General features: G+C 36.8%; 1 protein-coding gene and 2 long non-coding RNA genes across 4 annotated transcripts; 2 read left to right on the forward strand and 1 right to left on the reverse strand.

The window, feature by feature from the left end:
* Nucleotides 1-247: 247 nt before the first annotated feature.
* On the reverse strand, nucleotides 248-1,988 carry LOC131536011 (uncharacterized). The gene is made up of 3 exons (XR_009269809.1): nucleotides 1,495-1,988; nucleotides 1,337-1,405; nucleotides 248-1,130 (listed from the first exon to the last, which is right to left on the reverse strand). It is a non-coding gene; the product is annotated as an uncharacterized LOC131536011 (long non-coding RNA).
* Nucleotides 1,989-2,317: 329 nt separating this feature from the next.
* Nucleotides 2,318-3,718, forward strand: LOC131535769 (zinc finger BED domain-containing protein 5-like). Its single transcript, XM_058768294.1, has one exon. It carries the CDS (start codon nucleotides 2,318-2,320, stop codon nucleotides 3,716-3,718), a length of 1,401 nt encoding a protein of 466 aa, XP_058624277.1.
* Nucleotides 3,719-4,064: 346 nt separating this feature from the next.
* On the forward strand, nucleotides 4,065-9,103 carry LOC131536010 (uncharacterized). 2 transcript variants are annotated; one of them, XR_009269808.1, is made up of 5 exons: nucleotides 4,065-5,367; nucleotides 5,642-5,714; nucleotides 6,032-6,086; nucleotides 7,538-7,656; nucleotides 8,422-9,103. It is a non-coding gene; the product is annotated as an uncharacterized LOC131536010 (long non-coding RNA). The 2 variants fall into 2 exon arrangements; XR_009269807.1 differs by having other exon boundaries at nucleotides 4,070-5,714.
* The last annotated feature ends 4,718 nt before the right edge of the window (nucleotides 9,104-13,821 follow it).

The raw sequence follows: 13,821 nt of genomic DNA on the forward strand, positions 1-13,821 counted from the left end.
TTTCTCTCTGCAGATGACGAGGTTGTAAGATGTGACAACATCTGAAATGCACAATTGAGTTTCAATGTGTCTCCTTCCATTTGTTAAAACAATTGTTCATGAAGGTCAAAAGCAGGGTAACACTTTATATTAGGTGGCCTTAACTACTATGTACTTGCATCAAAAAATAAGTACAATGCACTTATTGTGTTCATATTCTATTGCAAAACACTTTTGCTGCTATTGAGGTGGGATACAGGTAAGGTTAGGGGCAGGTTTGGTGGTACGGGTAGGTTTAAGGGATGGGTCAACAGTGTAATTATAAATGTAATTACAGAAATTAATTACAGATGTAATTACATATAGGTATTTTAAAAAATATAAGTACAATGTAAAAACATGTATGTACACAATAAGTGCATTGTACCAAATTATTAAGTTAAATGTAAGTACATATTAGTTAAGGCCACCTAATATAAAGTGGGACCAAAAGTAGTATGTTAAAATGAAAAAGTGATATAAAGTCATGGGATAGCTGTGACTGGGTATGTTTATGCATAAACCCAAGTAATAATAATAATAGTAATAATAATCACCATCTCGCATAAATTCTATCTTTGTTACTTACGTGGTGGTGAAGAGGAGATAAGTATCTTTAACTGAACAGGGCTGGTCACACTTACATATTCTGTTAAACTAAAAAGAGACAAAAAGAAATTGGTAGGAAACCAGTTACAATTTGAAGTTAAATTATAGACATTTTAAGAAAGAAATTATTTACCTGTTGAATGTGTTGACAGTCTGTGTAGCTGAATGGCTGAGCTCCAGAAAATCAGTATTGAGCCTTTTATATATATTACATTAAAACAACAACAAGAACAATGTTGTGTGGATTGGGTACTTTTTTATTGATGTAACATTGTAGCAAAAATGTCAGTGCTCTTAACAACAGTTTTTAGCTGAATACATTAACAAATGACAATTGATAATGAACATGAATAAATACACAAAGAAGTAAAACAAAATAAAAACAAAAAATAGATGAAGACCAAGTTCCAGTGAAATATCTTCATATGCCTTTAAGTCCATCATTATGGTGTGACTGAGTGACAGTTTATCTGCAGATGATGAGGTTGTGGGATGTGATACATCTGCAACGTTGGAAATACACAACTGAGTTTAGAATTACAGTGTGTCAATTTGTTTTTGTAAACAAAAAATGGACAGTATGTGACCCCTTCACAATCTTAAAAGAAAGAAAGTGATATAAAGTCAATGGGATAGAGTTATAAAACCAAGTAATAATTAAAACAATTCTAATAGTATGGATTATAAATTCAGTATCTCTGTTACCTACTTAGTGGAGAAAAGGAGAGAGGTATCCTCAGCTTAAAAGAGCTGCTCACACTTACATGTGACCAAAAACCTAACAAGAGAAAAGAACATGTTTGTTTGGAAACCAGTTAAAATATTAAACTTAAATTTGTATTTAAATTTAAGAATGAAATCATTTACCTGTTGAGAGTGTGTTGACAGCCTGTGTAGTTGTATCACTGAACTCCAGAAAATCAGTAATGAGGTGCTTTGACAGTTACAGATTTGAAAAACAAAAGGGTGGGAACAAAGAACACTAAACTCTAACACAGCGGTTTTCAAAGTGTGGGGCGCGCCTCCCCTGGGGGGCGCCACAGCATGTCAGGGGAGGCGCGGGGAAAAATTATAATAAATAAAAAATATAATTATTTAGTTTAATTATTATATGTATTTTTATTATATTTAAATGTTTTTATTTTAAATGATACTAAAAAATAATAAGTCAAAAATATGAGAAACATTTTTCACCCAGAAGGCCATTGCTGTGAATTCGCTGCTGTTTTGCAAGCCCGCCAATATAGGTATATGCCTATTAATGCAATGGAGCGGTTTCTGAGACCACCCGATTCAAAGCCTTCAACTTCAGGGCTTAAACCCAAAAGACGACGATATGATGATCAGTATTTAAGTTTAGGATTTACGTGGACAGGACCAGCTGATGAACCACGACCTTTATGTGTGGTCTGTCAAGATATTTTGGCTAATGACAGCATGAGACCCGCATAAAACTTGGCGACACCTTGAAACCAAGCATGTTGAGGTAGCAGGAAAACCTCCAGAATTTTTCCAGAGAAAACTTCAAAGCTTTCAAGGTCAGAAAAAAATTGTGCAAGATTTTGTTAAATTAAATGGAAAGGCCACTGAAGCTTCATATCGCGTTGCATTGCGTATTGCCAAGGCAGGAAAAGCACATACCACTGGAGAGACGTTAATTCTCCCGTCAGCAAAAGACCTGTGTTCCGTGATGCTAGGAGAGGCAGCGGCTTCTAAGATCGATTCTGTTCCACTCTCTGACAACACAATAAGTCGGCGCATCTCAGATATGGCACAGGATGTGAAGGAGCAAGTGTTAGACAGCGTCAGACACAGCCCATTTTTTGCACTTCAGATCGACGAATCCACCGATGTGGCCAGCTGCGCTCAGCTGTTAACATATGTGCGGTACGTGAAAAACATGGACATTCAAGAAGAGTTTCTATTTAGTAGTCCTTTGCCCACCCACACAACAGGTGAACACATTTTCAACAAATTGAACGAATTTGTGAGAAAGAACGATATAGACTGGGAACGCTGCTGTGGCATATTCAGTGATGGGGCAAAATCAATGACGGGCCGCCACAGTGGTCTCATATCGAGGGTTAAAGAGGTAGCTCCGAGAGCCGTGTGGACCCACTGCACAATCCATAGACAAGCCTTAGCTGCCAAGAAGATGCCAAATGATCTTCGGAGTGTCCTCGACGAAGCTGTGAAAATTATCAACCTGATAAAAGCACGACCTCTAAATGCTCGACTTTTCCATATTTTATGCGATGAATTGGGAGCGCATTACAAACAGCTGCTTCTGCACACCGAAGTCCGCTGGCTGTCTCGGGGCAGAGTTCTATCACGACTTTTTGATTTGCGTGAGGAAGTACTACTTTTTCTGTCAAATGTTCAGTCCCCACTGGCACAGCACATGAGTGATTCGAGCTGGATCGCAAAGTTGGCTTATTTGTCGGACATATTCGAACGCCTCAACACGCTTAATACATCATTGCAGGGCAGAGACAGCAATGTGTTTTCGGCATATGAGCAAGTGTCCTCGTTCCGGAGAAAGCTGGATCTATGGGCCACTCGTGTGGAGAAAGGATGCTTGGACATGTTTCCTACGCTGGCTGACTTCATGCAAGAGGCAGGGCCGACAGTGGTTCCTATTCAGCCTTCGGTCGCTGAACACCTAAGGGGTCTGTGTCAGCAATTCACACACTATTTTTCCAACGAGACAATCCAGGATGAGTGGATTCGCAATCCATTCAAGTTCAAGCCAGCAGAAAGTGACGCACTGTCTATGCAAGACGAAGAGGCTTTGATTGATCTGACTAGTAATCATGAACTGGAGCAAATGATTACACACACTTCCATTGGACATTTCTGGCTCTCTGTTCAAAATGAATTTCCTGAACTCACAGAAAGAGCACTGAGGAAACTTTTACCATTCGTTTCAACGTATTTGTGCGAATCAGGATTTTCTGCTATGACATTCATCAAGAACAAATATCGTTCACGTCTTCAAGTGGAGGATGACCTTCGTCTGTTTCTGACGTCACTACAACCACGAATTAGTCTTCTCTGCGCAGCGAGGAAACAAATGCATACCGCTCACTAAGGTAGGGATATAATTATGTAAGCATATTAATCAATAGTAGATATATTTAAATTTTGGCGTTGTTTAAATTTTTCCTCACTCTCTGTTACAGATCATCTGACTGTTTTGACTGGGATGGACAGTTCTTACCATTTTAAATAGCCATTTAAAAAAAAAAAATCGCCATCGGGAGAGTTGTGTCAAAAGGGAGGCCCACTGTCTTAGACTTTGAAAACCCCTGCTCTAACACAAAGAACCATTTCAGCATAAAAGAGTTCTTCAGGATGCTATGGTTCTATATATAACCGTTACTACATGTAAAGAACCTTTAAAGAACCATCTTTTTCTAGAGTGTATGCATTAAATAAAAGTTTCTCAATTTGGTACTCCATACTGCACTTGTGATCGATATGATACCTCTTCATTCACTGCTATGAACTGATGGAGGTCATAAGTAAGATTTGAACCATGCTAAGGCACTTCCACTAATGCCAACAAAGTATTCTAGTCTATTCAAAAGAGTGTTGTGGTCGATAGTGTCGAACGCAGCGCTAAGATCCAGTAGAACTAATAAAGAGATACAACCACGATCAGATGATAGAAGCAGGTCATTTGTAACTCTAATGAGAGCAGTCTCAGTGCTATGATACGATCTAAATCCTGACTGGAATTCCTCACAGATATCATTTTTCTCTAAGAAGGAATATAATTGTGAAGATACTACCTTTTCTAGTATCTTTGACAGAAAAGGGAGATTCGAGATCGGTCTGTAATTAACTAGATCTTTGGGGTCAAGTTGTGGTTTTTTAATGAGAGGCTTAATAACAGCCAATTTGAAGGTTTTGGGGACATATCCTAATGACAATGATGAATTAATAATAGCCAAAAGAGGATCTATGACTTCTGGAAGCAGCTCTTTTAGTAGTTTAGATGGAGCAGGGTCTAACATACATGTTGTTGGTTTAGATGATTTAACAAGTTTATACAATTCTTCCTCTCCTACAGTAGAGAATGAATGAAATTGTTCCTCAGGGGATCTATAGTGCGCTATCTGATGCGATACTGTAGCTGACGGCTGCAGGGATACAATTTTATCTCTGATAGCATCGATCTTGGAAGTGAAGTAGTTCATAAAGTCATTACTGCTGTGCTGTTGTGTAATGTCTGCACCTGTTGATGCTTTATTTTTCATTAATTTAGTCACTGTATTGAATAAATACCGGGGTTTATGTTTGTTTTCTTCTAAAAGAGACGTAAAGTAATCAGATCTAGCAGCTTTTAAGGCTTTTCTGTACACTGTAAAAAAAATCCGTAAAAATACAGTACAATATACCGTAATAATTTGAAGGAATTTTCCGTATTTGGTTTTTACAGGTGTTTTTCCGTATTTTTTTAATTAAGCTTTGCATTGTGGGAACAAGAAGCTCACTCGATTATCGGCGCGAAAACAGTCTTGAGCAGACGCTATTATTCACAGAGACAGTCTCGGTAAAAAATTCATTTTAAAGTCGGATTTCGGGTTTGAGGAACCGTTTGTACACTTCCGTGGTAAATTATATTTTGTTAAATGTAACAAACTGTAACGTTAACTTAGTTGCTGTCTTTGCCAAATGAATGTCGGAGCCGTCGCATTTGACATTTTCAGCACACCGTCACATCTCGACGTGGAGGTAAGTTACGTGTTACAGTGTGCTCACTTTCAGTTTTATAAATAAGTCTATTAACTTTTAATTGTTGTTGATGCGGTGTATTTGTTACTGCGCGTGCAGTGAAGCATGCGGCATGTTGTTAAAGTTACTGAGGTGATGTTAAGCAGCTGTGATAAAGTTAAATCTGAAGTGTCGTACAGCTGTGTTTAGAGCGCTGTGTGCCTCCAACAGAAGCTGGCAGAGCAATTGTCAAGAAAAAAAGATACCATTACGACTTTTTTTTATTCTTTAAAAGATATTATACGACTAGGTGAAGATCTGACATCGCGGAATTCTTCAAGGATAACGCAACTTTTCTGCCAAACGAGGTAGGTTTAGACATTTTATTGTCTTGTTTGTTACACACACACACACACACACACACGAGAAGTTTGCTCGGTAACGTTACTGGCACGCTGTCGGTGAACGCACACGCGTCAGGAGAGCATCGAGTTCTCTCGCACTTACACGGACAAAAGCACACAAAACTATGTCAAAATGACCGTTTTTGGCTAGTGACAGTTTTAAATAAGTTAAAATGTCTTGACTGATGTAAAGTTGGGATGTGCGTCGATGTGAGTCATGTTTTAAAGGGACAGCAGTTCATGACATTCACTGTTTCTTCTGTTTTCTTTTCTAATGACAGGTCGTAATTGCTGCTGTATTGTGCATCCCAAGTACCCCCTGCATTCTTATCAAGGGTTTGTATTCTGTTTTATTTATTAACACTACAGTTTTTATTTATGGAAGCATATGGGGAGCAAAATTCAGTTTGAAATGCAAAATGGCAATGCAATATGCAAAATGGCAGTGCATTTCTGTATTTAAATTGACATTTTCCCATACGTGCAATATTTAGTGCAAAATGAAAATTAAATTATATAATTCATGTTTGCCATTTCCTACACTAGTTTTAATATGCAAAATAAAATCATATTTTAACGCTTTATAAGTTGCAAAATGAAAATGTATTACACAAATTGATTAGATATGTTTAATATGTCCAAGTCAGGACTGTTTGAAAATTATAATTTAATTGCTGTTTTTCCTAAATGCATTTAGACTTAAGGACACTTGAGGTTGCATTTTCATCATAATACCACATGATAATTGTAGAAAAATGCAGTGAGAATTTGAGGATGCAATCTGAGCCAAGGGTGCATCAAAAGGGTAGCAAAATGGTGATTTAAATGTCTTTTATTTTTCTTAAATGCATTGACGCTTGCATATAAGACGTTTCAATTGCATTTTCATTTAATACCTCGCTATGAATTTAAAGTCAGTGTGGATTTGAAATGCATTTGAAAATGCAACACGCCCCTGACCTGTCAATCGTTAGGTGGGGCTCAGCAACAGGACGCACAATAGGTCAATATTCACCATCAACCAAACGCTTTCCACATTGACTTATTCATTGCGTTGTATTAAATGAAAATGTTATTGAAATGTCTTATATGTAAGTGTCAATGCATTTAAGAAAAATAAAAGACATTTAAATCAGCATTCTGCTACCCTTTTGCTGCACCTTTGGCTCCGAATGCATCCTCAAATTCTCACTGCATTTTGCTTCAATTATCATGCGGTATTATGATGGAAATTCAATCCCAAGTGTCCTACACCTAAGTCTAAATGCATTTAGGAAAAACAGCATTTAAATGATAATTTTGCTACAGTTTTTGCTTGGACACATTAAACACATCTAATCAATTTGGGTAATAATTTTTGTTTTAACTTAATATTGTGAATAATTAACTTATAAAGTGTTAAAATATGTTTTTAATTTGCATATTAAAACTAGTGTAGAAAATGGCAAATGTAAATTATATAACAATTTTCATTTTACACTAAAATTTGGACACGTGTGGCAAAATGTAAATAAAAATACAGAACTACATTGCCATTTTATGTATTGCAATGCACTGCCATTTTGCATATTTCAAATTGAATTTTGCTACCCATATGCTTCCATTTTTATTTACCTTTAGGGATGTTCAATACTGACAAAAATTAGTAATTGAGTCGTTTATTCAGTTGACTTTGTTGTTGAAGTTCTTTGTGTAGGAAAGATTTAATCAATGTTTGGAGTGGCTGTCTGAATTTACAATGTGTTGTTTATAATTTCTTATTTTTTTATTGTTATTGGTGATTCCAGATTGCTGTCATTCAAGAACTTATTTCCTCCCCCATTGTGGCTGAGCTACACATTCTCCATTTTATTTTAAACATAAAACATCCAGAGGAGATGGCACCTACGTTGGAATTCATACAAATGTAAGGAACATATGTAATGAAACTGTGTATAAAGCATTTTGTTGTGTTGCTGTTTAGTTGAAAATAATCAAAGGGGTTAGTTCACTCAAAAATGAAAATTCTGTCACTAATTACTTACCCTCATGTCGTTCCAAACCCATAAGACCTTCGTTCATCTTTGCAACACAAATTACGATATTTTTGATGAAGTCTGAGAGCAAAGAAAAGAAAAATAACTTTATTCAAGTCATTATTTGACAAAAACAGCGTATCCGTGTGGTGCGGCTGACACAGAACAGCGTACGCAGTTTGCGTTCAGCGGATATTCTCCAAAATGGCGCTATTGTGACGCAGATGCGACGAATTGTTGAATAAAGTCGTTATTTTTATTTTCTTTGTGTACAAAAAGTATTCTCATCACTTCATAAAGTTCAGATTGAACCACTGATGGCAGATGCACTATTTTGACGATGCTTTTTATACTTTTCTGGACCAAAATATCTTAAATTGTGTTCTGAAGACGAACAAAGCTTTTACAGGTTTGGAACGACATGGGGAAAAGTGATTAATGACAGAATTTTCATTTTGGGGTGGAGTAACCCTTTAAGTATATCATAAAACATTGTTGACAAGATCACATGACAGATGCAATTGGAGACCACTGGAAATGCAAGTTTAGCATTTTATAAACAATGTTTGAACTGGAACTTGATAATTCAATCTCAACCTGTTCTGCACGTTACTCTATACTTCACTTTCATTCATTTAATTTCTTGTCATTTCCAGTGTTCCTGTGAAGAAATCCTGAACGAGGGTCGACGGTTCAGATGAAGGGAACCTATGCTTCCAAGACTCATGTATGAACAACTTTGAGAATCCATGTACAATTTGAGCTTTTTTCAAATCTCAACATGAAACTTGGACTGAACATGCAGCAAAAGGAAAAAAGAAGTAGTTTCCCCAAGCTGGCACATGGCAAGAGATACTAAAAGCACACAAACACTTGGAGCCCCGCTCTTAATTTAGATTGTATAGTTCTCTTAGTTTCACATTGAAATGTTAGGCATGAGTGCATGAATCTTTGTTCTTTATTTTCAAATGATGTACAAGAGTTTTTTTTGTTTTGTTTTTTTGCAGTACCATGTCAATTGTAGATGACAGAATTCACATTTTTGATAAATTAAATAACATTTCACTTGACTATTGACTAGAAGTCTGTAGCAATTGTTATTAATGACAGCCCTGTCTTTGTATTAATTTTTTCCCATGTATCGGAAAATGTTTTGAATCTTGACCGTTTCACAGTGAAGTTTGTGACCACTATTTGGTGCAACACCAATATTATACAAGTAGCTGCTCATGTTTTCTTTTTTCTGCCTGGTGCTGTTTAAAACTAAAACACATTGTTAAATTAATTGATGTAATAATATTTTTGTCTTCATCTCTTCACAAGGCAAATAAAAGCTACTGAACGCACTTTTAAGAATGTTTACATGAGGTAAAAATAAACCATGTTCAATTTGTATATATTATGCTGGATTTATTTGCTACTAAAGATAGGCCTATGCTATAATTTTTTAGAAATTTCTGCAAAACGGATTGTCCGTTTATGGTACAGAAGAAAATGTAAATCTACAGAATTTTTATTTTTAATGTTGAAGGAAATGTCCGTAAATTTAACAGAAAATGTCCTGGTAATTTTCTGCCAGTACATTATCCGTTTTTTTACGGAATTTTTTTTTACAGTGTAGGATAGGGTATTTTCCTGCCATGCAATACGAAATACCTCTAGTTTAGTTTTTTTCCAGCTGCGCTCCATTTTCCGGGCTGCTCTCTTTAGGGCACGAGTGTGCTCATTATACCACGGTGTTGGACTCTTATCCTTAATCTTCCTTAAGCGTAAAGGAGCAACCGTTTCTAAAGTGCTAGGAAAGAGAGAGTCCATAGGTCCTGTTACATAAAGTTGTTCTGAGCTGTTGGATATGCTGAGGAACTGAGATAAGTCAGGAAGATTACCTACAAAGCAGTCTTTTGTGGTAGAAGTGATGTTTTACCATATTTGTAACAAGGAGTTGAATTTACAGCTTTAGCTATATGGAGTTTACACAAGACTAGATAATGATCTGAGATATCATCACTTTGCTGCAGAATTTCAACAACATTAACATCAATTCCGTGTGACAATATTAAATCTAGAGTATGACTTCGACAATGGGTCCTGAGACATGTTGTCTAACCCCAATAGAGTTCAGAATGTCTATAAATGCTGATCCTAATGCAGCTTTTTCATTGTCAGCGTGGATATTAAAACCACCCACAATTAAGACTTTATCTGCTGCTTTAATTTTTTTAATATGAATATTCATCATTGCAAGCAACCGCGAAGACTGAAGATATTAATTCTGTATATTACTAAAGACTGAAGATAATACCACCGCGATAGATTCTGTATGTAATTGATTTTATTCTATGTAGAGGACACTTTATAAATTGGAGAGATGGGAGCGGCATTCACAACCTGACAGTTTGACGGATGGGAGCTAAGCCAAAGCTAAGCCTTATAATTGTACTTGTATTCGTCGTTTTGTCCATGTAATGTTACATTTCCCACTATATTTATATTGTTCTGTGTTAATAAGTTTTCAAATTTCCCTGTGTTATTTTACATAGGCTATATCCCTGTTGTTGGTGTATTTGCGCGTGAGGTGGTTCAAGATACTGTCTGAGATAAATTTATGTTTATCCCTTTTAGTTGTTTAAATTGGTCACTAAAACACGTAATTTTACAAAAATATATTTAATATTTTCAAAACTTAACTGGTGTGAAGTGTTTGTTCTTGTAGTAACATAGGCTTTGTCGTGGATCCCGGACGCTCACGCGAGCCTGTGAAAGGCGTTTGCGATTTAAAAAGGCACTGAAATGATTCAGTAAAGACTAAATATCAGTCTGACAAAAGCCAAATTAAGCATTGTGAAGCTCTATTTATGTTTATGATAATCGATTCTCAATTGTGTTTCAGGGCAGTTCATGAAGTAATGCTGCCTTCACATGCTGTCGGAATTATCATAAATACGAGTTTCTTAATCGGAAATTGGACGTGAACGACCTCTCAAGTCGAATTTACTGCTCCTGGAAAATTCGGAAATAATTTTGATACCCGCGTTTCCGAGTTGGGAGGGTCATAAACTTTAAACATGGTGGAAGGGACAACCATTGCTGTTCTCACAACTACATCCCTTTGTCTTGTCGCTAAAGTAGTGTATTTGTAGACTAGATATGAACGATCATTCGAAGCATGTTGTATGTTTTATAAGCAGTGAAATAAGCATGTATTTGGCCGAAATTCCAGAATTGTCAGCGAACTGCATGTATAGCGCGGTGAATGTTTATATGGTTGTCAACCAATGGGATGCTACATTTTATTCTTTCCGACATTAAAGGAACACTCCACTTTTTTTGGAAATAGGCTCATTCTCCAACTCCCCCAGAGTTAATAAGTTGAGTTTTACCGTTTTTGAATCCATTCAGCCGATCTCCGGGTCTGGCGATAGCACTTTTAGCATAGCTTAGCATAGATCATTGAATCCGATTAGACCAGTAGCATCGCGTTCAAAAATGACCAAAGAGTTTCGATATTTGTCCTATTTAAAACTTGACTCTTCTGTAGTTATATCGTATTACTAAGACCGGCGGAAAATGAAAAGTTGCGATTTTCAGGCTGATATGATTAGAACTATACTCTCATTCGGCGTAATAATCAAGGAACTTTGCTGCCGCACATGGCGCAGCAGGCGCAGTGATATTACGCAGCACCTGAAAGTAGTCCCCAGCTAGGTAACTAGTTATAATATAGCTGGGGACTACTTTCAGGCGCTGCGTAATATCACTGCGCCTGCTGCCGCACCAAAGTTCCTTGATTATTACGCCGGAATGAGAGTATAGTTCCTAGCCAAATCGCCCTAGAAAATTGCAACTTTTCATTTTCCGCCGGCTGATAATGGCTGAATAAAAACAAAAGAATAATGATAAAAGAATAATAAGGATTATGTCTCATACCTGGCGGAAGTGTGAAAGGTTCTGTTTCCTTAAACTAGTTTCATGCATTTCTTTATTTCAACACATTTTCAGGTAAATCCTAGTATTTTAAATTTGTGATTAATCATGATTGTGATTAACGCAATTACATTTTTTAATCGATTGACAGCTATATATATATATATATGCGGTAATACCGTATACCGCGCTATTGAGCCATTCAAAATTACCGCAAGGGAAATTCCTTAACCGCAACAGCCCTATTCACTAACAATAACAATGTCAGTAACACCTGATGCACTTGTTACACCGTAAGAAGTATGGCATCTATGCTAATATTAGTCTGTTTCATTCTTATTCCGAGGTCACCGTAGCCACCTGGACTCAGTCCATATCCAGATCAGATGGAGACAACGTCTATAGCCCTGAATGTCAGCAGAGACCATGTCAACTAGATGAGCCCCAAAGACAGATCTCCAGTGAAGGCCTCATCAACTGTACGGCCTTTGGCACAAAACCTCAGCAAAGACCACGATAACAAACACCACGTTGGTTTGTCTGGCCAGAGGTTGGTTTGAACAAACATGAGACCCCCCCCGACTGAGCCTGCTTTCTGCCAAGGTTTTTTCTCCATTTCTGTCACCTTTGGCTTGCTTATTTGGGGACACTTAATTTTCGGGAATATTAAAGACTTGTTTGCAGAGACACTATTTGAAGAGACTTGAACATGAGCTGGATGATGATGACATCACTGAATCAACGATGAACTGACTTTAACTGAAATATAGAGTGGGGGAACTATGATGTCACTTTGTAGGCGAAAACCCAGAAGCGAGTGCATTTGAGCACTTCCAGTTCCATCGTCCCAGAGTCAATGGGTTTTTTGAATGGGATTTTGGTTAAATTCCTTAAATAAGGTCCGTGGTTCACATAAGCTCAAGATACTTTCACATTTTATTCTACGACATAAAACACACCAGTTACACCCCACTCGTGATTTTTTTAAACTGTTACGTTTCTTAAAAAAGACGGTTGCTAACAAGCTGCTAAATGGGACTACAGGCGCTGTTGGAGACATTCAGCGTCATCACACCAAACAGTTTATCAATTTAGTATTTTGCAGTTGTAGTATAGTTTGTAATACAATTCATTGTAGAAGAACCAATGAATAGTTTCCCGCATTTTATATTTTTGTTCGACAATGATTTTTTGCATTGCCCCGAAATGCAACACACGTCTTCGGAGGGTAGAAGCTCGTTTTATCACTTTCCTACTGATACAGAGACTCTGGGTTCGTACCATAAGGTAAACTCATATTATGATTATTACACGTAAACACCACATTTACTGGCTTTACGTGGTTAAAGTGAAACTTTAATGATGCATAGTGCTTAAAGCCACGTTAAAATTAAATGTTTAAGGCAACATGAAGCTGTTAGAAAGCATATAGATTGAGGATTTCCTAGAAGCAAGGATAAGATAACATTGTGTGTATCCACCCTAACAAAATGAAATGAAATGTGGTACTTTGTTCACTAAAATAAGTTTAATCTTACCATATCCAAAAACTCGCTCACTCTGCTGCTATTTAAAAGATTAAATACGCGGGGATACGTTTTTAATTAAAATATTCATATTAATCAAGGATTTATTGACTTATAACGCACCTTATTTCAAAATGTACAGAAATGCGTGCTTTAAATGTCCTTTAGTTATGATTGTTTTATTTATTCACTATACTATTTATTACTAATGTCTCATTTCAGTTTTAGTTTGGCTCTAGTTTTGTATTTATTCCAGTTTATATGAAACGGTTCCTGTAGCGTGGATTAAAATTCATATACACAGTAAATCCTTCACTGAACATGTTATAAATAAGTTTGAAACAGTTGTCGAGAGCGCACTGGTGGTGATGCTGAAGGCGAGCGACCGTGGTGCTGTAGTTCATTTATAGCCTAAGTTTAGCTTTTTAGTTCTGGCGCTTTTATCTATGGGAAAATCCCATTGGCTTTTTGTCAAGGAACCAGTTTCATGCTAACAGCTGATCCGCATACAAAGTGACGTCATAATTCCCCCACTCTATTGACACTCTTTTTAGAGCTGCACAATTTTTTTTTTTTGCATTATTGACGCTATTTTCCTGTTTAACA

This window comes from Onychostoma macrolepis, chromosome 03 (assembly GCF_012432095.1).
Source record: "Onychostoma macrolepis isolate SWU-2019 chromosome 03, ASM1243209v1, whole genome shotgun sequence".
NCBI lineage: Eukaryota > Metazoa > Chordata > Actinopteri > Cypriniformes > Cyprinidae > Onychostoma > Onychostoma macrolepis.